At 48.8% G+C, this 24,307-nt stretch overlaps 1 protein-coding gene across 1 annotated transcript; it reads left to right on the top strand.

Annotated features, from left to right (window-relative positions):
* Nucleotides 1–592: 592 nt before the first annotated feature.
* HOXB13 (homeobox B13) lies at nucleotides 593–2,859 on the top strand. Its single transcript, XM_069786524.1, has 2 exons — nucleotides 593–1,443; nucleotides 2,163–2,859. The coding sequence occupies exons 1-2, from the start codon at nucleotides 660–662 to the stop codon at nucleotides 2,426–2,428; spliced, it is 1,050 nt and encodes a 349-aa protein (XP_069642625.1). The 5' UTR covers nucleotides 593–659; the 3' UTR covers nucleotides 2,429–2,859.
* Nucleotides 2,860–24,307: the final 21,448 nt, after the last annotated feature.

Below are 24,307 nucleotides of genomic sequence, written 5' to 3'. Positions count from 1 at the left end.
TCCCTAGGGATAGAGGTTTCGATCTTTTGCAGCTGAAAGTGAGGGTGCACGACGATGTACATGGGATTAAACCCCCCCCGAGCAGGGGCAGAGGGAGAAGCCGGGGAGCAGGGGAAGCTCCATCCCCGAGGATTCATCGCTGCCCCACGGCTGCCAGCATGGACCGAGGGGGTCCCCGGATCTCCTCGAGTTGGACCAGGCTTTTTCCGAGGGCAGAAACCCCTGGACCTACGTGAGAAGAAGGGGCCACACCGGGGGTGGGGAAGAAAAAAAAAAAAAAAAAAAAAGATGGTTTTAATCTCAGCCCGGATTTTTCCATCGGGGACTGCTCCTCCGCGCCGTTCGTGATCCTTCCTCCCCTTCCCCTCCCTCCCCTCGTCCCCCCTACTCCCCCCCAACCCCTGCCCCCCCCTTTTTTTAAATTTTTTTTTTTTTTTTTTTGCAAGATGCAGCGCAAGAGGCGCCTCCCGTGTACCCGCCTGTCACGTGCGGGGGGGGGGGGTCCCCCTTCCTCCTCCCATTGCAATAAAAGTATTTTCGCAATTTCTGCAGCCAGGGTTTATTGAGGCTGGAGGTTTTTTTTTTTTGTGTGGGCTTGGGGTTGTGGGTTTTTTTTTTTTTCCTCCTTCTCCGTCCTTTTCCCCCCCGAGCGGCAGCCAATGAGGCAGCCCCCGACCGTTGCGTCAGGGCAGCCCGGCGGGGAAAGGCAGCTCTCTGTAGCTCGCAGCCTTTTAAAAAGATCCGGGGACCCCCCTCGGGCAGTGCCCGGGTGCTGCCGAGCACCTTCTCCCCATGCCCCGGCCCCCGAGCCGCCCCCCATGCAGCCCCCGGAGCCCCGCGGCCCCCCGGGCCTCGAGGGGCTCCTGGCAGCCGGCGGGTTCGCAGGCGGCCAGGGTAGGGGGCTGCTGCCACCTCCTCCTCCCCCCCCGACCCTCGGGGGTCCTTCGTCTCCCCCCGGGATGAACCCAGGTTACCCGGCGGAGGGACCGACCGAACCCCCCAAATCCTGCCCGCCCGCCCCTCCGCCACCCCCGGCCGCCCCGCCGGGTCCCGCCGCCTCCGCTCCGCTGCCCTACGGATATTTTGGCAGCGGCTACTACTCCTGCCGAGTAGCCCGGAGCTCCCTGAAAACCGGACCGACCCAGGGCCCCTTCCCCACCGAGAAGTACCTGGACCCCCCCGCGGGCAGCGAGGACTTCCAGAGCCGCCCCGCCGAATTCGCTTTCTACCCCGGTTACGGGGCTCCTTATCAACCCGTCGCCGGTTACCTGGACGTGTCGGTGGTACCGGGGCTGGGGGGGCCGGGGGAAGCCAGGCATGAGACTCTGCTGCCCGTGGACGGTTACCATCAGCCGTGGGCTCTGGGAGGCGGCTGGAGCAGCCAGATGTGCTGCCCCAAGGAGCAGGGCCAGGCCGGGTACCTCCTGAAATCCGCTTTTGCAGGTAAAATCCCTGTGCTGGGGCTGGGAGGGGGGCGAGGGGGTGTGGGTGCATCGCGGGTGGGGGTTTGGGTTTGGGTCCAAAGCTCGCAATCATCTGCTGGGGAGCTGCTCTTGCCGTCCAGTAACACTTGTTTGCGAGCTAGCCCAAATTAGCCAGTAGGTAGGTTTCACAAAATAATAACTGAGATTAACACTGCCCTTTGCAACTCATCGCCCTCCGAGCAGGCAGGCAGCTGGTGATACTATCCGGGTTCAGCCACCATCCCGGCAGCTGCGGGCCAACCGCACTCGGAATCGGGAGGCTTGAAAGAGGGGAGGGGGTCCGCATGGCCCCCACCGTGCAGGGCCGTGGCCGGGGAGGGCTGGGGGGGGCCCTTCCCACGCACCCCCGCCCACGCCGGTGGGATCGAATTCGCCCCCGGCCCTGCTCGGCCGCGCAGGGTCACCCACGTCGGTGTTTTGCCGATACTTGGATTTCCCCCCCCCCCCCCAAATAATAATAAATTCAGGGAAGAAAATCGGTATTTAAATAGCAATTGGGAGAATGTATCATTTAAATAAATTTAAATATCATCGCTGTCAGGAGGCTGGAGGGAAGAAATGGGGCGGCAGGGAGAGAGGGGGGCTGCCTCTCACAGGAAAAGGTGACGGGAGGTGGGTGCAGGGTGCGTGGGACCCCCCCCACGACCCCTCTCAGCCCCCGTCTCTTCCCATTCCCAGACTCCGCCGGGCAGCTGCCCCCCGACGGCTGCTCCTTTCGCCGGGGCCGCAAGAAGAGGGTCCCGTACAGCAAGGGGCAGCTGAAGGAGCTGGAGAAGGAGTACGCCAGCAGCAAATTCATCACCCGCGACAAGAGGAGGAAGATCTCCGCCGCCACCAACCTCACGGAGCGCCAGATCACCATCTGGTTCCAGAACAGGCGGGTGAAAGAGAAAAAAGTCGTCGCTAAAATCAAAAGCAGCAGCAGCAGCAGCAGCACCCCGTGAGGACACGGTCACCCCATCTGCACGCACCCACCCACTCCCCTTTGGGGGTCTTGGGGTGAGGTGGGGGGGGGGTCCGGCACTGTCAGGGGTGGGAGAGAGAGGTCCCTCACCCACCCACCCCCGGGTGGGGTGAAGCCGGGGTAGGGCGCTGGGCAGCGCTCCCCGCTGCTCCCAGGGTGGGTGGGGGGAGTGTGAAGCCCCCTCCCCACCTTCCCCGGCAAAGGAGGGTGAATTCGGAAGATGCCCCATCCCCACCCGCTTTGCACGCAGAGGACCCTGTACAGTTTGCTCTTGCCTTACAACGCTGCTGCCACGTCCTGCTCCCACCGCTTCGGTTGGAACCGCATCCTCAGAGAGTTTAGGAAAAAAAAAACCACACCATCAACAAAAAAAAATGGTTTAATTACATTAATTAATCCCTATAGGCAACTCCCGGCTCGCCTGCGTGCTGGCCGGGGCTGGAGGGAGCGGGGAGTCGTCACAGGGAATTTGGTCTTTAGAAACGAAAAGCCGTACTTATAAACAAACAAACAAAACCCCCAAACAACCAAACTCCTTAATTCAGGCAGAAGTATCAAAATGCGCGTCTAAGGGAGAATAAATATAGCCCGGGTGTGTTATAGAGAAACACACGTGAAATGTTTGCATAAACGCGCGGGTTTGCGTGAATGTACAGTATATGCGTATGACATATATGTACCCGTAGGCTCACATTTATGAAGGCACGTACTACGTTTTTTTGCGCGGTTATATATAAAATATACATGTACGTATGCACATGCAGATATTTAGCAACACGCATTATTTTACCTTTTATCATATACGATATTTGTGTTCGTGTGTTTATATATACCTAGCTACTCAAACGTATGCACGTATACATGCAATATAGTACTGGATATGTGGATATAAATATATACTCAGATAAAGCTGTATATACACGTGTTTGTATACGTACATATAGACATATGTATGTTCATGCCTATATTTTGATACAGGTAAATGCAATTCGTATAATTCCATACGCGCTTTCGTTTGTGCTAATATACGTGTATTTGTACACACATTTTCCTTCTCCTACTAATACAGAATTATAGCGATACGTTTCGTAGCATGTGCTAAGATAATCCCCGTATAATACTAAATGATCTTGGTTAATATTAAGAAACGCCGTCATCCTTTTCAACAGAATAAATAGGGTGAAAGTAAATATACTCAAGCATGCGTTTTGCTCTGCTCTTTTCGGGTTATTTACAGCTTCAGGGAAGCGCAAACTCGACAAACACAATTGCTTTGTTTAATACCTCGGTGGTTCAAGGCAGCGGCGTGTCGGTTCGCAGAGTCCCCGCAGCAGCGTCGTGTTTAAAACCTGCCTGTAAACCCCCCAAAAAACTCTCAAAGGGCGAATAATCTCCAAAACACCCTTACCGCAAACAGAAATTTGCCTTTTTTTTCCCTGCCTTTTCTTTCTTTTAGAAATTCGAAGCTTTAAAGCGCAACGCGCCCTAAATAAGGATAATTTTAAATAGTGATTTTGTTCTTGTTTAATAACGTATTTATTAAATATTTTCGCCTTGGGCCGGCTCTGGCTTCCAGCAGGTTCCCGGCAGGGAACAGAGCAGAGCCAGGCGCGCCCTCCCCGGTTTTTTTGCCCGTTTTTTCCCCTTTTTCCCCAGATAATTTCGCCCTGCGCTTTGCAGAAGGTGCCGGCGGCACCCCGGGGTGCAGCCTTTCCCCGCCTGAGCGGGCGTCACTCCTCCCGTGACGTCACGCGTGACGCCAGAACCTCCGGGAGGGCAACAGCCAATGGCGCTCGGGCTGAGCGTTCCGAGCGGTGACGTAAGCAGGGGCGGTGGGGCAGACGCAATAAATCCCGCCCCACGCGGGGAGGAGGAGGAACCGTCGGGGCTGTGGGGAGGCTCCGCGACGTCCGAGGGCCGCTCCGGTCCACGGGGGAAAAAAAAAAAAAAAACAACAAAAATTCCTCAAAAAGGTGGAAAAGGGGAGAGATGGGCGGTGTGAGGGCAGAAGGGCGTAGGAAACCGCATGTGCGGACCCAGCGTGGGCTATAGGGTCCTGTGCTCGCCTATAACGCTCGCCTATAGCTCCTGTGCTCGCCTATAACGCTCGCCTATAGAACCCCGTGCTCGCCTATAACGCTCGCCTATAGACTCCCATACTCGCCTATAACGCTCCTGCGGCCCCTGGCAGCGGTGCTGGGTTCCCCGGCAGCTGGAGCACTGGCGGCAGCGCTGTCGTGCGGGGACCGGTTACACTTTGCTCTTCCCCATCCGGATCCTGCTCTGAATTACTCAGCTTTGAACCATTTTGGGGTTTTTTTCTTAATTTCTGGTCCGGAGGCAGGATCCAAGCCTTAAGTCCCGGTTGCACCAGCCGGACCCACTGTTCTTCTTGCATTAGAAAGCGGCTGGGAATGTTTGTCTGGCATTCCTGAACGGGCGGATGGATGACAAAGCTCAAAATCCGCTTTTTTTTCCCCCTCTGTTACCAATAATGAACCTTCTCGCCCTGATTTCTGTGTGTCTGCAGAGGCCGCAGAGCAGAAGTGGCTTTACCTGACAGGAGGAAGCCCCTCGGATGTCCCCCAGATAAAAGCAAATAATCCAATAAAACAAAAGAAATGCAGTTTTGGTCTCCCATGGCCTGTACCTGAGCACGACTTCAAAATAAACCCTGTCTGCTTATGGCTTTGGAAAGGGATGCTCCTCTTAGACCTCCCCTCTATGGCACGTTAAGGATTAATCCTTTTAGTGAGGTGTTGCTTTTTCCCATCCTTTTTTTTTTTTTTTTTTTTTTTTTTTTTTCCCATTTAGGGATCTTTCTGTCCCCAAACCCTCACTGGAACGGCTGGAAACCCCCAAACCCCTCCAGCCCAGTTCAGATCCCTACCCCAGTGGGAAACTGGGCTGAAACAGAGACGTGCCCCCCTCTGCCCCCCCTCCCCGGCCCCAACCCCTGTCCTCAGCTCCAGCCCCAAATCCGAGGTGGAAAATGCAGATGGGAAGGGGAGGAGGAGAGTCTCGGGGAGAGCTGTAAAACCTTTACACGGCGGCCTCAGCAAAGGGCGAGAAAGGCCCGACATCCTCGTAAAACGCCGGGAAGGAGCCGCTGCCGGGGGGCGCCTGGCCAGGTGAAGCCCCCCCCTTTGCCGTTGAACTTGAAACTCAGAAAACCCGGGGCAGAGCAGCCCCAAAATCCGGGGCAAAGCAGCCCAAAACCTGGGGCAGAGCAGCCCCAAACTCAGGGCAGAGCAGCCCTGGGAGGTCCTGGGTGGGAGGTGGGAGGAGGGGGGGGGGCTCTGATATGGTTTTGGGAAGAAAATTGTGGTTTAAAACAGAGTCACTGGAGAGGCACCTTCATCACCCGGCTGCCCTGCCCCGAGATGGGGCACACACCACATTGGCATCCCTCCTCCTCTTCTCTTCTCTTCTCTTCTCTTCTCTTCTCTTCTCTTCTCTTCTCTTCTCTTCTCTTCTCTTCTCTTCTCTTCTCTTCTCTTCTCTCCTCTCCTCTCCTCTCCTCTCCTCTCCTCTCCTCTCCTCTCCTCTCCTCTGTCTTCTCTTCCCTTCTCTTCCCTTCTCTTCTCCTTTCCCCCCTCCTTTATTTTTTCTCCTAAAACAAATGAAAATGTACTAAAGATCCGCCTACGAACTTCAGAAAGGCAGAAACAGGCGCAGTGGGAACACCTCTCCGAGTCCTTCCTTCATGCCTCTCCCCCCCCCCCTTCCCAGCCTTTGACTCCTTTCTTTTGTTCAAGTTCATGCCCACTGCACAAAGTGTCTGGGCTGCTTTTTTTTTTTTTTTTCCCTTCCCCTTTCCCCTTCAAAGGATTTTGTCATTGAACTTGAGCCCACGTTGTAAACATTCTTGGGTCTTACAAGCATCTTGACGGGATGTCATTAACAGGGACCTCAGACTGCTCTCTGTCTTTCCCTGTTTCTCCTTCAGCTGAATCAAAGGTACATTTTTTTACGTCCTCACTCCATTTGTTTCCTAATCGGAGTCCAAAACCAAAATACAATATAAAAGGGACCTCTGACTCTCTCCCTCTCTTTTAATTTTGTATTATTTTTTTTCAAACCCTAAACCGACGTGTGCATGCTGCTGTACATCACCGTGTAATTTTAGACCTGTAAACAAAACAGGAAAACTCCTCATTGTAGTTACAGCCAATACATTTAAAATGAAATTCGTTACTCTAAAGCACTGCCAGGGAAATGCCTTTTCGATATATTACAGTGTTACACTCTGTACAAAGGCAAAATATAATTAGTTTTCCAGCGGAATCAATGTTATCTTTCCCTCCTAGATGGCTTAATTACTTTCTATAAAATTAAAAATGTTTTTAAAAAAGATGAAACAGGTTTATTGTTTGCAAGCCGACTTGCCATTGATGGGTCTCACACCACTCTGGAAGTGCCACTGGGATGAAATATTCCCTAAAGAGCAACTAAAGAGCCCTTTTCGTTGGGGTTTTGCTCTGATCTACAGAAATAAGCGTCCAAGTGAGAAATATTTCAATTTTCCGAGCTGAAATTTAATACAGTCATGGTTTTCTAATAGGTTTTTGTTCATTCCCACTCAAAACCATTTCATTCCTACTGCAGAGAACCGTGTGCTGAATGTTAATGTCCACTGTAAGACTGTGAAATACCCGCATTATAGATCCGTGTGCGATTTTCTGTTGCAACCAAAAGACGGAGAAAAAGGGGCTCTTTTCAATTCTTTTCAAGCACCGTTTTGTCTTTATTCGGATAGCTAAACACTTCTTTGTTGGTTTTTTTTGTTGGGTTGGTTTTTTTTAAAGGACGATAAACGAACAACCCGAGGCTGTCCGTTTGCATTGCGCCGCATCCCTCAGCCTCCATCACCCTCTTCGGCACCAATTTGCGTGCAAAAAAGTGCAAGAAAGAGGCGATTCCTCTTGCTCTCGGCCGGGCAGGAGGAGAAACCAGAGCCCGGTGGAGAAATGAGGGGGAAAAGTCCGATTTGTTCGGTCCCTCAAACATTTGCTCCGTCTGAGGCTACACCCCACCGGGGACGCGAGGAGGGAAAAATCACTTTTAAAGCACAATTTTACCTAGAAAGAGAGAAGTCCTGGCTGTACCTGAGCTCACCTTGCAAGTGTCTCCTGTCCCCTTCAATAACTTGCAGGCCGATATCTTTTTTACAGCACCTGTAGGTTTGTTTTTTTTCCCTAAACACGCAAGGCTAAAAGATTTTTTTTTTTTAGCATACACCCACTTGCTTTTAATTTTTATAAGCAAGTAAGAAAGCCTCTCTGTAAGGCCACAAGAAGGGTACTACCTAATGAAGAAAAATACATGGAAATCAGTTCGTTGGTTATTATGAGACTACGGGGGTTTTTGCAGAGAATGGAAAGAAAATCCTGGTGGTGATTATGTTCAGTTGCATAAAGCGAAAAAAGCAACGGAATTAAAGGATCTGTTGCTTTTTCATGCCATTAATTTCCAACCGATTCATAGGTATCAGGCTAGCGAGGGGGCTTGGGGCACTGAGGGACAGGACACTTGATGTGTGCGATGGCCAGAAGAAACCCAGGTCCCACCTGGGTCACCTTCCAGGGACCATTTATCAGAGTCTCAAAAAGATTTGATTTACTAAACTTCACCTCCAACCCCAACTTGCCCTTGCACAGCCCTGAAACCAGCAGGGGCCCATCCTGGGTCTGCAACCCAGAAGCCAGGTACAGGCAAAAGTATCAAAAGTGAAAGGGAGTGAAGTGTGGAAATGTCAGGAACAGACCCAAGCCTGTGCAAAAGGAGCCGATATGGAGCTTACAGCAATGCTAAGCTGCCGAAAATGGAAAACAAGCGTGTGGGCTTTCATATCTTATTCCCACTGAAACATACTGAAATGCACTGAAATTCTAGACAGGGATGGAAAATGGGAGGGATGGAAGCAGAGACAGGGCTGTGTTTGCATGTATATGTTTCAGCAGCACCCAAGAATTTATATTAAAAAAAAAAATAACCTGGACTCACGGCTTCATTTCCTCATTAAAGTCTCAGTTTAGCAGGATACTTCATTGACTGCTTTAAGCAGGTGAATGAGACACAGGAGCTTAATCTGGCTTAAACCCAGGCAGTTTTCAAGCACCTTGTGGGACATGGGGCTTCCAAGGTTGTCCTCCGGCACTGCATGCAGCTGCAATGGTTGCAGTAGCTGCGGGTGTAAATAACCGCTGTTGCTGGGATGGTTATTGCTCACCTGAAGGGCTGTTAGGGGACGAGAGAAAGGAGGAAAACATTTCTGGCTTGGAAAATCCCATCAGGAAAAGGCTAGTTGGAAGAAATCTCTTCCTGAAAAAAAATTGTCTTTAATCTATTAAAATTGCTACATGCCTTCATCTTGCCCCCCCCCCGACCCCAAATTAATGAAACGATATAAAAGAAATTTCCTTTTGCTTTAGCAATCACTGGCTCAGGTACCTGCGTACACATTCACATCCATGCACAAAGCCATTTTATCAGAAACATAGATATTACATTGGCTTTCCTGGAAAAAAAATAACCATATTCTTATCTCATGTATTTTGGTTTTTAGCAGTTTACCACATGAAACAGGAGAGGCAGGAAGTGGAATGTGACTAAGTTATGTTAAATGCTGTTTTTCCTGCACTGCGCAATGCTTGAAAGCACAGTGGCTCAGTCAGCATTGGGAGCACCGGGAGCAACAGCTTCCAGTTTTTGCCCAGGGCGGAAGATGTAAATAAGCACCAAAAAGCCAGGCACTGCGTTGAGGTGCAGCTTATTTGGCCTTGCTGAGCACACATGGCCCTGAGGATGAGGGTGAGCCTCTCCTTCTGCAGGGGTGCCTGAGCGCAGCACCTCTCCCCATCTCTCTCTTCAGCTCCTGGGTTTATGTTGAGATATAAATCAATAGCAATTCCCCTACAGTTCACCAGCAAAATTGTGCAGTCTCTTGTATTCGTTAAAGTTCAAAGCAATCTGCTCAAGTTTAGCGCGAGGGAGACCGGGACCATCGTTTCATGCACATTTGCGAGGAATGAAGCAGAGCCTTTCTAGAGCTCTATAAGGATGAGCCACTATTTTATGTCACCTTATTATGGCTTCTCCTATTTGTCCCTCCGCAATATCCCTCGGTCGACACTGCTGACACACCGACATGATGCTGCAGATCCACTGGGCATGAAGCTGCTGCTTCCTCCTGCAGCAACTGAGATTCCTTCTCCTACAGTGGATTTCTCTGCCTCTTCCCTCCATCTGTCCTGGGCAAGCAGCGGCCTATTAAGACGATGTCTTTCAGATGGACAAGAGCTTCTTGACCTGCAATAGCTAAAGTAGCATGTGCTCTTGTGTTCTTTCATATGTGCACCCAAAAAAGGTCCCCATGGGCCTGTGAAGATGAGACTGAGCCAGACAGTTGAGAAAGAACTGGGAATTCATGGCTTCACAACTTGTTCTCTTTATCCACCAAGAAATTTTGCCTTAATGGAAGAAGAGGAATTTGGTCACGGTTTTGGACATCCAGAGAAACGGAACAAAGGAAAGTAGGAATAGATTAACTCCGTGAAGATCAGTGTGTCTGATGCATTTGGGACATGCTGGGACCTACTGCACACGAACAAGTTATATGCACGGGCAGCGAGTCCAGCACCCTCAGATGTGCTGCGTGGTCCATGACCTCCCCTCTGTGCCAGGGATTTCCAAGCTGTGACCATCCTTCCTTCCCCTCCTCCCTCCGACGCTAACTTCCTCCCATTTTTTGGATGCTCGTTTTTTAACCCTGGAGAACGTTTGTTAGGGCAAAATATTTCCTCACCTCTGAATTTGAAATGCATTGTGGCAAACACATTGCGATCTGCTGAGTATGGGTCCTCCAGCAGCGCAAGCGGTTGAGCTGGGCTACCCACGGGGAGCATTTGCTGGGCTAATGCTTCTACCGGTGTCACACAGACACAAAGCGCAGATCGGTTGTTAAGTCAAATGCCTTTACCATCTCATCATTTCTTGCCTATGATATTCCTCAAGAGTCTGGAACTCTTGGATGCTGGTGCTGAGAACAGACAAGCTCCTGATTCAGGGCACAGCATGTAAACAGCCCACAGGTTTTCAGCTGATTGATATTTTTTTTAAATTTTTAATATACCTTGGTACGTTCACCTATATGTAAAAAACCAGCCGTAGAGAGTTTAATCATTAGAAACAATATGTAAACTGATGTGCTTGATTAAATTTAACAATGTGTGTAAAGCCATAAAGGCCAGTGCTGAGCTAGAAGAGACAGGCAGGTGCTTCTTGTTAAAATTCCTCTGCTGAATTACATGGCAGGTTGGGGTGAGTTTCCTGTCATTTGGAGGCTCACCCTTTTTGCAACAACCATCTATCTCCCTCAAGATTATAAAATAGTGCTTAATGTCTCTGTATTCCTTGAACATACTTTCAGATAACGACATTTATCTTCTTTTTAAATATATCAGCCTATCCAGGATCTCAGATTATTTTCCTGAAAAGATCTGATCCTTATATAGCTGGCCCTAAACAATGACTTTGTTCCTGTTTCTCCCTCCAAGAAGTCAGGCACCGGCATTCAGGACTGAGATACCTTCAGTGTATTTTTCCAGAGCCAACAGAAACAATTTTCCCATCTCCAGCTCTTCACAGCAGCGTGTTTGCCCAGCCCTGGGCCCTTCCTCGCCCAGCCCTGGGCCCTTCCTCCCCACTGACGTTAAAAGAGAAAGTGCTTTTGTGTAAACGAGGAAACAAGCACCGTGGTGTTGCAGCTCCTCAGACATAAGATTTTCACAAGCAAAGGAAGGTCAGTGGTATTTTTATGGGAATCCCTGGTTAATGTATGTTGCCGTCTCTGATAAAGACCCTTGTTTTTCTATTCCTGTTTCCATGAACTCCCTCACTCCTTAGTCCTGACTGCCCCGTAATTTAGGAGCGTTTTCAAAGACACGTGAAGGTTTGTACACGGCGGCAAATGTGCCCCAGGTACAGAGTCTCCTGAGCAGACCAAAGACCTGGCATCTAAATAAATGTTTACATAAAAATCACACACCTTAAGCTTTATGTTACCTTATGGCTCTGTCTGCAGTCTGGGAAGGCGATGAGAGGCGGGGGGGTGTTTTTGTGCACCCTGCGCAGCCCATCGCGCAGCCCATCGCGCTGCCGGGGGAAGCGTAAGCCTGGCGGTGGCACCTGGGCAGAGACCCAGGCGCTCATCTTGCTGGCCAGATGGGCTGGGCATGGTTGGAGCCAAGCAGGCTGCTGCTTTCAGCTCCACTGGCAGGCGAGGAGGGGGCTGATGAGACCCCCAGGGCTGGGAATCTCAGCTGGGGCTTTTAGAGGAACCTCAGGGAAATCAGTGTATATGTTTTTAACTGGCAACCGGAGAGATTCTGGTCTCAACCTTATCACTTTGTTCTCATTAACAAATGGGCTTTTCCTCCCCCAATGACTCAGCTCAGTGCAAATGAAAAAAAGGACAAAGCTCATTCCTACAGCCATGCACAGTCCCAGTTCGGAGAGGAAAGGGAGGGTCAGGCATAACAAGTCCTTCTCCATGCCCTATTAGTCCCTGAGTCTGGATAGCTTATGGTAAAGTGTGAGAGCGCTTTTCCTTAGGCTTATGCTTGTTCTGCTTTACCCCTTCAGTCTGAATTTGGCTGCATTGTGGACAACAGGCACCTGGGAATCGCAGTTCTCCTGACCCATGTGCATGGTGCTTTCTGTGCCCTGGGCCAAGCCTCCATCACTGTAAATCAGTGGAGATAGTATTTTTCAATGCAAACCATTGAACCACCCTCAGGTTTTTTACTTCTGATTTCCCACTTGCTCTTTTTTTGTTGCTAAATCTAATGCTGAGCCTATGCCTGAGCTGCCGGTGTTGGGACACCAGCCACCCAGTTTCCTGTCCCTCTCCCAAGTTCCCCATCCTCATCAGTCCGTAGAGGACGTGAAATCTGGAACAAGATTCCAGGGCTCATAGCCCCCATTCCTGCTGATGCAGCTCTATTTATTGCCAGTCCCATGTCCTTTCTTGGAGCGCTTTTGGCAGTCTTTTCCTACATCTGTGCTCAACCGTCATTCAGGCACATTCCACTAAACCTAGGGTTACACAAACGCATGAAACAATGCAATGTGTATGGAGCAGAACTGGAAACGCGCTGAAGGCTTTCGGTATTTGTTACATCCCACCGCTGCTGCCACCTTCCTCTACGCTCCACGTCTTAAAATTCCACAGAGGTAAAATAGCTGAATTAGGAAATCTCCTTAATATAATCATTGGAGGTTTTGAATTTGACTGCAGCTATTCTTTATCAAAATACTTCCCAGAATCAAGCCAGTTCTTCCCCTTTCCCACCCAAGTTTTAGAAGAAAAGGGGAACATTCAGGACTAGGATTTCTCAAAGACAAAAATAAATGTTGGCTTGTCTCTGTTCTCAGCATGAATTCAAAGCCCAAGATTCTGTGCTTTAAATAAAAAACCCAAGATTTGGTTTGCATTTGGTTTACTGCTTCTGCTGTAAAGGAATTAATGTATTTCAGAAGACCCAAGAGCCCAGTGGCTGGGGTACTACCCTGGGACTCGAGCGGTTTGAGTTGTACTTCTGGCTTTACCATCATCTCTAATCTTATTTCCACCTCTTACAGCCATTGTAAACTACACGGAGATCTCTATGGAACTTTGTTATATTAGGGACAATGTCATTTATAGTCTAAGCTGCAAAGAAATCCTCCCAAATCTGCCTAGCATCTAGCTCATCTGCCAGCAGCAGGTCAGAAGCACTGTGAAATATGGCAAAACCTGTGGGGTCCTCCAACCTGGCCAAGGGCAGAGTTTGGAAAAAGCCTGAAGAGATGCTGTGTGAACAGGAGGTATTTTGGTCACGTCACGCTGGCTGGACCATGAAGAATGCCTGCACAATGGACCAGGCCACCGAGACCCTCGAGGACTATCTGCCTCAGCGGGCTGCTCTCTGCCAAAATGTAAAACCTCTTTTAACTGTTACCTTTAACCTGTCTCCAAAATCCAGCTTTCTCAAACCCTCCTTGCTCAGACTTTAAGAGGAAAAGGTCAATTTGACAGTGGCTCTTCTTGGCTTGCCAGGCTGATGTGGGGCAAGGTCATCAACGCCTGAGCAGCAACCACACACCTCAGCAAAATCCCACAGGATAACAGGACTGATTTCATAAGTGGAATTTGTAGACATAGACTCTACAAGAAACACACTTTTTTCCCACCTCTGCTGCAGGAATTAGGGCAGGAGTGTCTCTGATTTTGCTCCCTGCAGCCCTTGCTCTGAGCAGAGCTGCATCGCTGGTGCTGAGCAGGGCAGAGGTGGTGGGTACAGGTCTGCCAGCCCCAACCTCCAGCTCCGTGGGGGCTTCATGGCTCCACTTGTGTCTGGCCACCTCCAAGAATAGCCCTGCATGGAAGGAAAGAGAAATTAATCAGGAATTAGGGATTTTGCTCAGCCAGATCTGTTTTGTTTGTTGTTGTTTTTTGTTTTTTTTTCTTCCGTCTCCCTTTTTTGGTCTTAAAAAATAGAAGAACACACCACAGTCAGTGGGAGTTACTACTTTTCCTCCTTATTTTTCTTTTTTTTTTCTTTTTCTTCTCCTTTTGCTGCGAAAGTCAAATGCAAGTGGGACAAGAAGTGAGATACTGAAATTTCAGGAGGGAATTTGCGGACACAAGTTTCTCTGCTCTCTCCTCTCACCCTCCTGTGAATCTCTACCACGCTGGAGCATTTCTCACCCTTGTTGCTTCCTTCACCGTCGAACCCTCCACTGAGAGCAGAAGACCCCGGGTTCCTCTACACGATGGAACCCCAGGACGATGCGTGGGGCTGTGTCCCACCCAAGCCCACCCCAAAGGCTCGTGCCCTCTCCCAGGCTCTGGCCGGGGGTGCTTTTGTGTGTTTGGCCCTTTTCACCTCTCAGGAAGCGTAATTCAATCCAATAATACTTTGGATATCAGTCAGGAGCCCTTCCCCATCAGAGAGCCCGTGTGTGCAGGGATTGATAAAACTGGGGGGGTTCACAGCACTGGGGTAACCCTATTACCAGAGGGGGGGTGTTGTCATCTGGAGGGGGGGTGGATCTGACCCCCAGGAATAAAGCTGGTGGGAATTAAGGGGCTGCAGCAGCAAGCCCTTCTCTGCCTGGCCCGGAGGGGGGGGTCCCTCCTCTCCCCCCCCCTCCACTGAGGTTCAGTTTGCTCCATGCCAGAGAGGAAATTTATCCTGAACAAGAGCACAGGGTTTTTTTTGGCGACAAACTCTGGCTAAGTGACATTCTCAGATTTTCTCCCCTCAAGCCCCCCTCCGGGAAAGGCCGCCGCGACTTTTTACAGTAAATCCCGGTGCTTCGGTTGTAAATTCACCCCCCCACCCCCCCACCCCCCCGCGGCTCCGCGCAAGGAAAACGTGGAAAGGAAAAACCCGGGGGGACCTTTTCCGTGAAAGGAGTCAGGGAGAGGGAAAGGAGTTGGGGAAGATGGGTTAATAAAAGAAATAATGTCACCTCCGTGTTCCCGAGCGCCGTGGGTTGCTGCTGGATGCCCCGGACCCCCCCCCCCCCAACCCCCCCAACACACCCCGGGATGTCACGGCCGGGATTGGTGTCCCAGGTCATCCCGGTCTAATCCCGGCCCCGGGTCTCATCCCCCGGACCGAGAGAATTCAACGACAAAGCCGCGTCCCCGCACCGACGGGCGGCGGGGGGGGACACCCTGTCCGGGCTCCGCACCCACCCTGTGCGGGTAAAACGACCTGGAAAAAAAACCCAAAAAAACCTTCAGGGAAGCGGCTGAGGGGTTGACCCGGCCAGAAAGGATGGGGAAAAGGCTTTGGCTGCAGCCCCGGTGGGGTCCGGAGCTGGAGCTGAGCGATGGGCGGTTTTTCTTCATTTTTTTTCTTGCCTTAAGGACAAGAATTTGAGGTGGATGTGGCAGGGGGCACCGGGTGGAGGTCACCCAGCAGACGGGAGGGTGCGAGCGAGCCTTCTCCCACCGCCCAAATAACCCGGGGAATTGCTGTTGTGGATGTTTAGAAGCACAAAAATCACCCGATTTCATTTTCTTTTCGAAGAAAAGAAACTATTAAAGGCAGCGAAAAAAAAGCCACCCTGATTTATTATAACAGGGAAACTCGCAGATTATGCCAATTTTAATTTATTTCGGGCAACAGCAACTTTACAATATATAACTCCTATCCCCCAAAAAACCATAACTCAAAGCCCCACCTGCCATTTTGATCACAAACCCACAAAATCCATGTCCCAGAGCTGTCTGCAGGCTGGAGCTGGACACGGCAGCGTGGTTCCCTGGCTCTTGTGGCCCTACTGCCACCGCACGTTTGCAAAAGCTCTGTAAGAGCCTCTCAATTTTTGTTGTTTTCGTTTTCTTTGGGTATTTTTTATGTGCACACATAACAAATAATAAGGAGGCGTTTTTAAAATAATATGGGAGATGTATCATTCTTGCGGGGGTAACGATTTCAAAAAATGCAAGTTTCAACCTTGAAAATATTTCTGTAAAAATATTCGTGCTCATATTAACCATTTACGCTGTAGAAAATGTTGCACTAATTCACACCCACAGCCACTATTACTGTTCCAGAATCAGAAATAAACCTCTCCCTAGATCTAGACACCGAATTTTTAGGCTACAAATTATTATTTGTCTCTATTTGCAGTTACACTTCCCACAGGGTCAATTAAATGATCTGTACTGGTTTCTCTGTGTGTGCATAAGGTTTTTCTTTGCTCGCTGCCTGACTGGAAGAAGAGGAAAATGAATCGGATACACACAGTTAAATAACAATAGAAAGTTATCACCGAAGATAAGAAGAGTCCTGCAGCTCCAGGTTTCTCAAGGAAAAGCAAAGAGAAGATCACCTTTGCCGATGATGAGTGAAAGGTAAAGAAGATCTGAATTGTCCTTACACTGTAATATCTCATGTTGCCACTTTGCATCATCCTCAACTTCTGTTTTGCAGAAACTTGTGATTATAGCTGCGGAAAACAAAATAAAACAAGAAAAGGCCGTTTCTTCCCTGCATAAAACCACTGTTTATTTGGTAATTTTCCTTGCGCATCTGTTTGGCTTGCAAACAAAGACATTTGCAGTCTTTCAAATCCTGGCTGCAAGAAAATATATTTTAATCACAGCACAGGGAAGAGGACCTGCTTGTGGCGTACACGCAGGTCTTCCCAGGCAACAGTTCCCTCGTTCTGCGTATTTGAGACGCACCTGATCAGCTTGTAGAAAGCACAAATACATTGCAGCACCCTGTTACCTTTATCTTGCCGCTTAGCTTCTAGATTTTTTCCCCCTCTGCTGGAAGAAGTTATTCTTTCTGTCCCTCTGTGTTAAATATCCCTGAAGGCATTTGAATAATTTTTATTATTATTTGTTTTATTTTACTTTTGTAATTCAAGCTGCTGGTGGCACTTAACTCTTGTAAGTTAAGGTGGTGGTTTTTCTGTCTTGTTGCATAGTGACTTCATGCAGCTGCATGCACAACTGCAAATAAATAAATGCAGGGAAGAAAAGCAAAGTACCAGCCCAAATAACTGGGCTTACTTAATGTCTGTGTTACTTCAGGAGAGTGTGGCCATACCCAGAGCAGGGAAGACCTTTCCCAGTTGATGAGGACTCACAACCAGTATGGCTCTTGCTGATTGTACCCAACATTAGCGTTCGCTGCCTGTACCAGAGAGGAGCCTCAGACCCTCGCTATAGAAACCTTTCAGAGAATTGCTTTGGAAAAGAAGAAGCCCCAGACCTCCTGAGAAATGAAGAATCCAAGCCGTGCTTGATGGGATGGTGAAACTTTGCCGTGAGCCAGCGCGGCCGCGTCCAAACCCTCCTTCAGAAAAATCTGTGGATGTCCATGCCTAGATGAAACGATGCTTCCGTATGTCTAGATATATGTAGGTACGTATGTATATACCTGGAAGCCCGGGTGTTTCCCAGAGCCCCCCCAGCCCTCGGCTGCCCCGTCGGGGGGGTGCGGAGCTCTCCGCGGTGCTGCCAGCCCTGGGTTCAAGCGCAGCCCCGGAGTTTGGGGGGGGCAGCAGCAGCTGAGCCCGGTGCCTGGTTGGGGGTGTGGGGGGGTTCCCTGGGGTGTCAATCCGTGCTGACACTGGGGTGGGGTCTTGTTTCGTGTCTGTCCAGTGGTGCGGTGGGGTTTCTGACCCGCACCTGGGCTGGGGTGTTGCTGCAGGACGGCTAATAAATGGTAACGGCTTCTGATCAAGTGGTTCCATGTCCTGTTTTCAGCCTATGTATTGGTTGAGCATTTTCTGGGTAATTAAGTAAAAAGTAACATTTATTATATGTGTTCTGTCACTATGGGTATGGAGTTGGACATGATTTGTTTATCATTTTCTCTGTGATCTTTCTCCTCAAAGGAACAAGACCCATCTGTCAGGCAGAGCAAAGCTGCTCGACTTTAATCCATAAATGTTGCCATTTAAGGGGTGCAACCTTTAACAGAACATCGTACAAGTCTTTGAACAAGACAGTTGTGCAACTGGCATTAAATAGCCTAATTGAATCTTTCACTAACCACACACGCTTGCTTTGGGCAAAGGTTTTCTCTGTGCAAATATGATCTTGTCCATTTGCTAGGAAATTTATTACCTTTCCTATCATGTGAGTTCCATACCATCTGCAGACTTAAAAGCTTAAACATCATGGATTCATCTTCTGCGTGTCCACGTGTTTCATTAAGGTGCCTCATAAATTCATTCTGACTTTCATTAGTTTGCCTTTGCTTCCGTATTACACTTGTTTCTGTCTTTTCAAAGCTTCTCAGTTTGATTGTCCCCTTAAGCTCTGCCTCTCTGAGTTGGAGACGTAATATTTGTTCTGCTGTGTGTTAAATCAGAGTCATTTCTTCTGGCTGAGCACCTGCCATTCGAGGGGAGCACCCAAAATCTTTTGAAAATGTTGGCCACATGCTTTCTTCTTTCTCCCAAAATGTCTCTGAACACCAGTGATCCAAACAGGACTGAATTACTGGCAACTCTCAAGTCAACATTTCATGATCTCCTAGACCCTGCTTCTTCTCTCATTTTCCCTGATCTGTGCAGATGAGCCAAAGCTGTGCACAGAGGGCAGGACTCCTGCAGCCAGGTCCTGCCTCCTGCTCCCTCCAGACAGGTTTCATCTTGCACGTTTGGAGAGCAGGGTCAAAATCCAAAGGCCAGAAGCAGAAGGGGAAGTGGGGACAGGTGGGGGCTGATCTGTAATCTACTGATCAACTGCTCCTGCCTTATAGGATCAGAGGCCAATAAAGGCATTCTGCAAAGAAAGCAGGAGGTGAGAGCTGTAAGAATGAGTCTCGTACCCTCTGCATAAGATTGGAGTCCCAGTCTCAGCTTGCCACATGATCTCAGACAGTTTTACCTTGTTATCGCTGTGACATGTATCCACCCAGCATCAGAGATCGCCTGCCACCTTCAGACTCCAAACCCATCTTCTCTGTTCCTTGCAAAACAAACTCTCTGAAAACATGTTGTATGAATCTTCTTAGCTGCAATCTCAACCCATTGTTTCTGGCTTTGTCCACCATGAAAGTGAAGAACAGGATACACTCCAGTCTTGCCCCCACTTTCACAGATTTTTTAGGCAATGGTCTGAAATTTCTCTTCAGACTCTACTTCTTCAGACTAGTAAGTCTTCAAATCACTGCAAGAACTCACTGCATTTATACAGAAGAGGAGAAATTGCTGTGTAACTTGCAGGGATTCACTGCTCAGAGTTTGCAAAGGGTTTGCATGGGGAAAAAATTAAAAGCCATTGGAATTTCTTTTTTTCCTACTTTGAAGTCATTTTGCAAGTCCCCAGTAGGATTTGGCCTCACACAGCTATTGCAGTGCAATAGTTTTTATTAATAATGATGGTAAAATTAGGTGCATATGGATTATGTTGTTATAATATTACTGGATTAAATTGTTATGATTCTCTTTTACTTTTGAAAGAATCGTTATAAATGGCTATGAAAGGGAAGTTTAAATTAGAGAGCTGCTCTGGACATTGGATTTATTGCATTGCATAAAACACTCATCAACCTGCTTGACCTGCCTTTTTCCTCTTTATAGCTTTCTGGGTGATGGCTAAGATGGGACTTTGCCCAGACTCTGCACCTCACAGAAAGAAAGTGACTCCTGATGGTTATCGCTGTTTTGTAGACTTTAAGGAGTTAACTCCAGACCTTGCTCTGGCTCCATTTCTGGTGAGTGGATTTTATGGGCTCCTTTTAACTCCCAGCACAGATTTGACACTCTGGCCTTTCGTAATAATCCTCTCACTCATGTTGTTTCTTCTGGAAACTTCTCCTGCTCAGCTTGTGCCAAAAAGCTCCACATTCCAGTTCTCCCAGGCTTGAGTGGTTTTTTCTCATTCCTGCTTTCTTTCTGTAGTTAACAGTTAGCAAGAGACAGGATGGTCCAAGGACTATTTTAACAAGGTTTTGTTCATTTATTTTCCAGATATTCTTTCTCTGAGCCACACACCCTCACCAGGATGAAGTGGCCCAGTGGGATGCCCACTTCCTTTCCAATACTTGTACATTAGGTTTTCCAAACCTTCTCCCTGGGAGTAGTTGGGAAATCACTGAGGTGTTGAGCAGCCCTCCTCGAGTGGGTTGTATCTTTACTCAGAAGCATTTTGACCCCCTTTCCTCTCCCCACCTTCCCCTCCCGCCAGCTCCTGGACACCCTCAAGTACAAAGTTAAGGCCATGCTCAAAAGCAGCTTCACTTTCGACTTCACTGAAATGCACAGAACACCTCTCACACACATAGTAAAACATATTTGAAATGCTGGCTTGGATCTTTACCGCCCTCTTAGGAAAGAGGACATCTGAAGAAAATTATGTTTAATTCATGGCTTCTGCAATGTGGCATCTTGCAAAATGTTACAGTTTCATGATCTTTATTTTGCAGATGGGGAAACTGAGAGAGAGAAGAGGCCAAGCTATTTGATCTGTTACCCAATGATATAGAATAAAACTTGGAATAAACTTCTGCCAGGGTCTTGCTCACCGGCCTGTCTCCACTAGGCAGGTGAAGAGTGTATTTGCTGGTGTGAGAGTGTATTGCATGAATAAAACAGTGTGTGTGGTGGAAATCAAATATTCGGAGGAGGTTGAGAAAAGCTACGTATAGATCTGCTTGTTCTACCCAACATACACCTGCATCTTCTGCCTGGGTTTTAAAAAGAAAGAAGATTAAACAAGATAAATTCAACACAAACCTCATGAAAATAAATGACGAGATATGCTTATGATTGGGTCATGTAGCATAAAGTTCTGACTGATTCAAAAGAAACTCTGGTTTACTTTTAACTCTGCTTTTTCCTTTTCATAGAGCCAGTTTATATTAATGAATGCCACTGTGTACAGGAACACTGGCTACCCCAAACCCACAGTCCCCATAAGCTCCCCCATCTGTGTTTTCCATTTTACAGCCTTCCTCCATCACAGTAATTTGAGCTTTTGCTTGGAAGGAGCTGCGAAAGAAGAAAATCCTCCCAAGTATCTCTTTTTAAGCAGCGTTTCTCGGTTCAGTTCCAGCCAGGGATTGCCCTCTCCTGGAGGACAGGAGAAAATCGCATCCCACGATCTCGCAGTCCTTCCTTTCAGGCTGTAATTCCTGCACCTGCCAGATCCCAGGGACAATTTGGGTCTCCTGGGGCACATTGTCCCGTCGTAGAAGATTTCCTCCATCAAAAGTTGGGGTAACCACCATCCATTGCTGGCTAAGCTGCCAGGAGCAGAGGGATGGTTGAGATGGAGGATGATAGAGGTCTGTCCCAGCCTGGAAGGTGAACAGGAGGGTCCAGGGGGATAGTTATTCTCTGTTTCAGAGCATGGACAGGTTGTTTCTCACCAAATACTGTGGAACTCACTGCTACTGGAGGATGTAAAATCCAAAATTGTAAATGAGAGTTAAAAAAAAGATCCAGCAGGTTATTGAGGGACGCATCCAACTTTGGCTGTCAATCATGACAATCCAGGCAGAGCCACCAGGTCAAAAAGTTTCTTACCCTGCTGCTTGCCAGAGGCTGGGACATTATCCTCAGCAAAGGTGCACCCTGTACATGCCCCTTTTCCCCTATGTACCTGCTCCTAGGCCACGCTGGGTGCTGGAAGCAGGGCTGGACGGTGCTCTGGGCTGATGCGTGTGACAAACCCTGCTCCACCCAGCAGCACCGATGCTTCTGGATCTCACAGCTTTCATAACGCTACCTTCCTGCTAATGCCTAGCCACGTTCCCACTAGTTACAGATAACACCATGGCTTTTGCTTACCCCCATCACCCACTTGTAGGATGCCGGACAAGCATATAGACATGACCGTGGCCTACCACAAAACATGTAGGGCTTCCCAGCACCTCACTTTCCACCTTTCCTTGGTGTCCTGCTGTAAAAAAACCACGCCAGCAGCATGCCACCATGTAGCCAGCCTGGGTTTCGTGGACTCTTTTCTTTCCCCGGCTGTGTCCCCAGCTATTTCTCTGTCCCCATTTCCAGCAGCGGCTGCCACTCATCCTGCATGCTGTGAGGCACAAGGTTTCCAAGGTGCTTGGAGACTTCCACGGGGCAGTGATACAGAAATGCAGAGCATAAATCCTTTATGTATTTAAGTGTCATAAAAAGGAAGCCCACGTCTCCTTCAGCTGCTTGCCGGAGCCCCAGAGACTTGGCCTGATATGAAACAGATTTTTTTTTGTAATGTTGCTATTTGGATAAGGGCACCAGCAGGAGAGAAGGTCCATTTCTCTGCCTAATGGTGCTTCAAACACTCTTGTGAAGTTGAATTAACACCACTAAAGGGAAAGATTAGAAGTCACTTTAAAGTGGCTCTGGGGGAAGTTTTCAACCCAATCTATTTGCACCCATGACACTGTATAAAGATAGAGCTAATGGGAGTGCAGTGAAGTCGTAAAGACAGGCAGCCTTGGTTTTAAATTAACAGGAGCATTATTTACACCTAGGACATGGGATACAGTAAACCCTTTACATAACCTGTGCTATTTTCTAGTTTGCCCCCTCCTACATACTTAGGCAACATTAGAGTAGTTAATTAAAAAACCCAATATAAAACTTCAGAAAGGTTTGATACCCCTTTTTCCTTTATTGAGTGATTCATTTTTATTAAGGTTGGTTGGTTTCTGTCAAGATAAATACACAATATCAGTGTTTTATTCTCCAAAGAGCCACTGAATGGGATGCTAATAAGATTAAAATGATAATAAATAAGCCCAACAGCAGCGTTTATGACCTCGTTTCTGCTGAGCTCCCTTTTGGTTCACTTTTGCTTACACTCAAGCCTGAGCTCCTCCGCCACACAGCTCCAGCCCATCCACCTTGCCACAGGGACCTGTTTTGGGGGCTGCTTTCCCCTTTCCCCACCCACAGGACCTCTGCTTAAATCTGCTACGACTCCTGAAAACCCCTTCTTGCCTCCAGGAGGCTTCGGACCTGCAGCAGAGCTCTGCACCATGCTGGAAAGGCTGCAGAGGGATGAGGAAGGTGAGAGGGAAACTGAGGCTGGCCCTCAGGGTGGATCTGCAGACCCTTCTGCATACAGACAGCACCGTGCAAGCACCCCAAAAACCTGGAGACCCCGCTGCAGCCGCTCGGCTGGTACCCAAGGGCGGTCCTGGCCTCTGCGACCCTCTTCCGCGGCCTCTTGGCTGTGGTCCTGCTGCATTTGGCAGGCTCTGGATCAGGCCTGGTGACCTCCCTAGAGCAGCTCTGCTCTGGTCTCCCTGGGCGTGAGATTATGGCTGGGCCAGACTGGGAAACGTTGAACTCCTTAACATTTATTCTTTACATTTCCCCTTCCTCCAGAGGTACTTCAAAAATCAATACCGGTATAAAAAAGGCATTTTGGAGACAGATTGATGCCTTCTGCTTTCCCTCAAATGCTTCAAAGTGAAGAATAAATACCTAGGCAGAGGGGAAAGTGGGTTTGACAGCCGTTTAAATCAATTAGAGCCCAAATTGCCCCGAATCAGATCACAAACGCACAAAGCTGTTGCTGCATTTCGGGCTAGTGTCATCCCGCTGCTACGCACATAGGGTTGGGTTTTTTTAATATATATAGGCATAAATGCAGCTTGAAATGTCAGTAATAGCACAGGTAAATTAATTCCCATTTTCTCTCCCAGCTCCAATGTTTTTCCCACTCGGTTAATTCTGGCTCGTTAATTAATTGAGCCCCGGGCTCCCTCTAGCGTCGCTCGGGGCTGCTCCCGGGGGCAAGGGGCTGCTCTCACCCTGACCCCTCTCCCTTCTCTTCCCAACCACCCGGCCCAAAAACTGGAAGGAAAAGGCCTTAAGGATGAGCTTAAGCATCACAGCAAGACATGGCCTGTGGAGTTTTACTGCAGATCTTTCCGTGCGTGGTTTGTACGGGTGATATGATGAGGTCCTCATTGCTCTCTTCCAAAAATCTTGAAACAGAGTCAGGGCTTTTCACCCCTGAGGTCGTTCGACCATATTGACATTGGCAGAGGATCTGGAGCTGAGTTTGTTCAAATATTGGGGCTTCAGGGAGGTGGGCTGAGGTTGTGTTGAAGGTCCTGGGTCTTCAAACACCTTCCTGTGTGCTTCGTTCCTCTTGGCCCAGGGGACTGACCTGCATATATTTGAACATGGACTTTAATGCCATGTTAAATACCTAAAGGGATCTGTTGCCAGCAATGCATGGTGCCTGCAGTGCTGCCTGGTTTTGGTGGGATGTGCAGGGGACATCAGCGGGATTGTGCCATGATCCTGCTCACACCACCCACGAAACCTCATCCTCTGGACAGGGGCGTACCCAGAAGCAGGCAAGCACAAACCT

The sequence above is a fragment of the Haliaeetus albicilla genome, chromosome 7 (assembly GCF_947461875.1).
Source record: "Haliaeetus albicilla chromosome 7, bHalAlb1.1, whole genome shotgun sequence".
NCBI classification, from domain to species: domain Eukaryota; kingdom Metazoa; phylum Chordata; class Aves; order Accipitriformes; family Accipitridae; genus Haliaeetus; species Haliaeetus albicilla.
The sequence above is the reverse complement of the archived record's forward strand: the minus strand, read 5'-3'. Positions and strand labels throughout refer to the sequence as shown.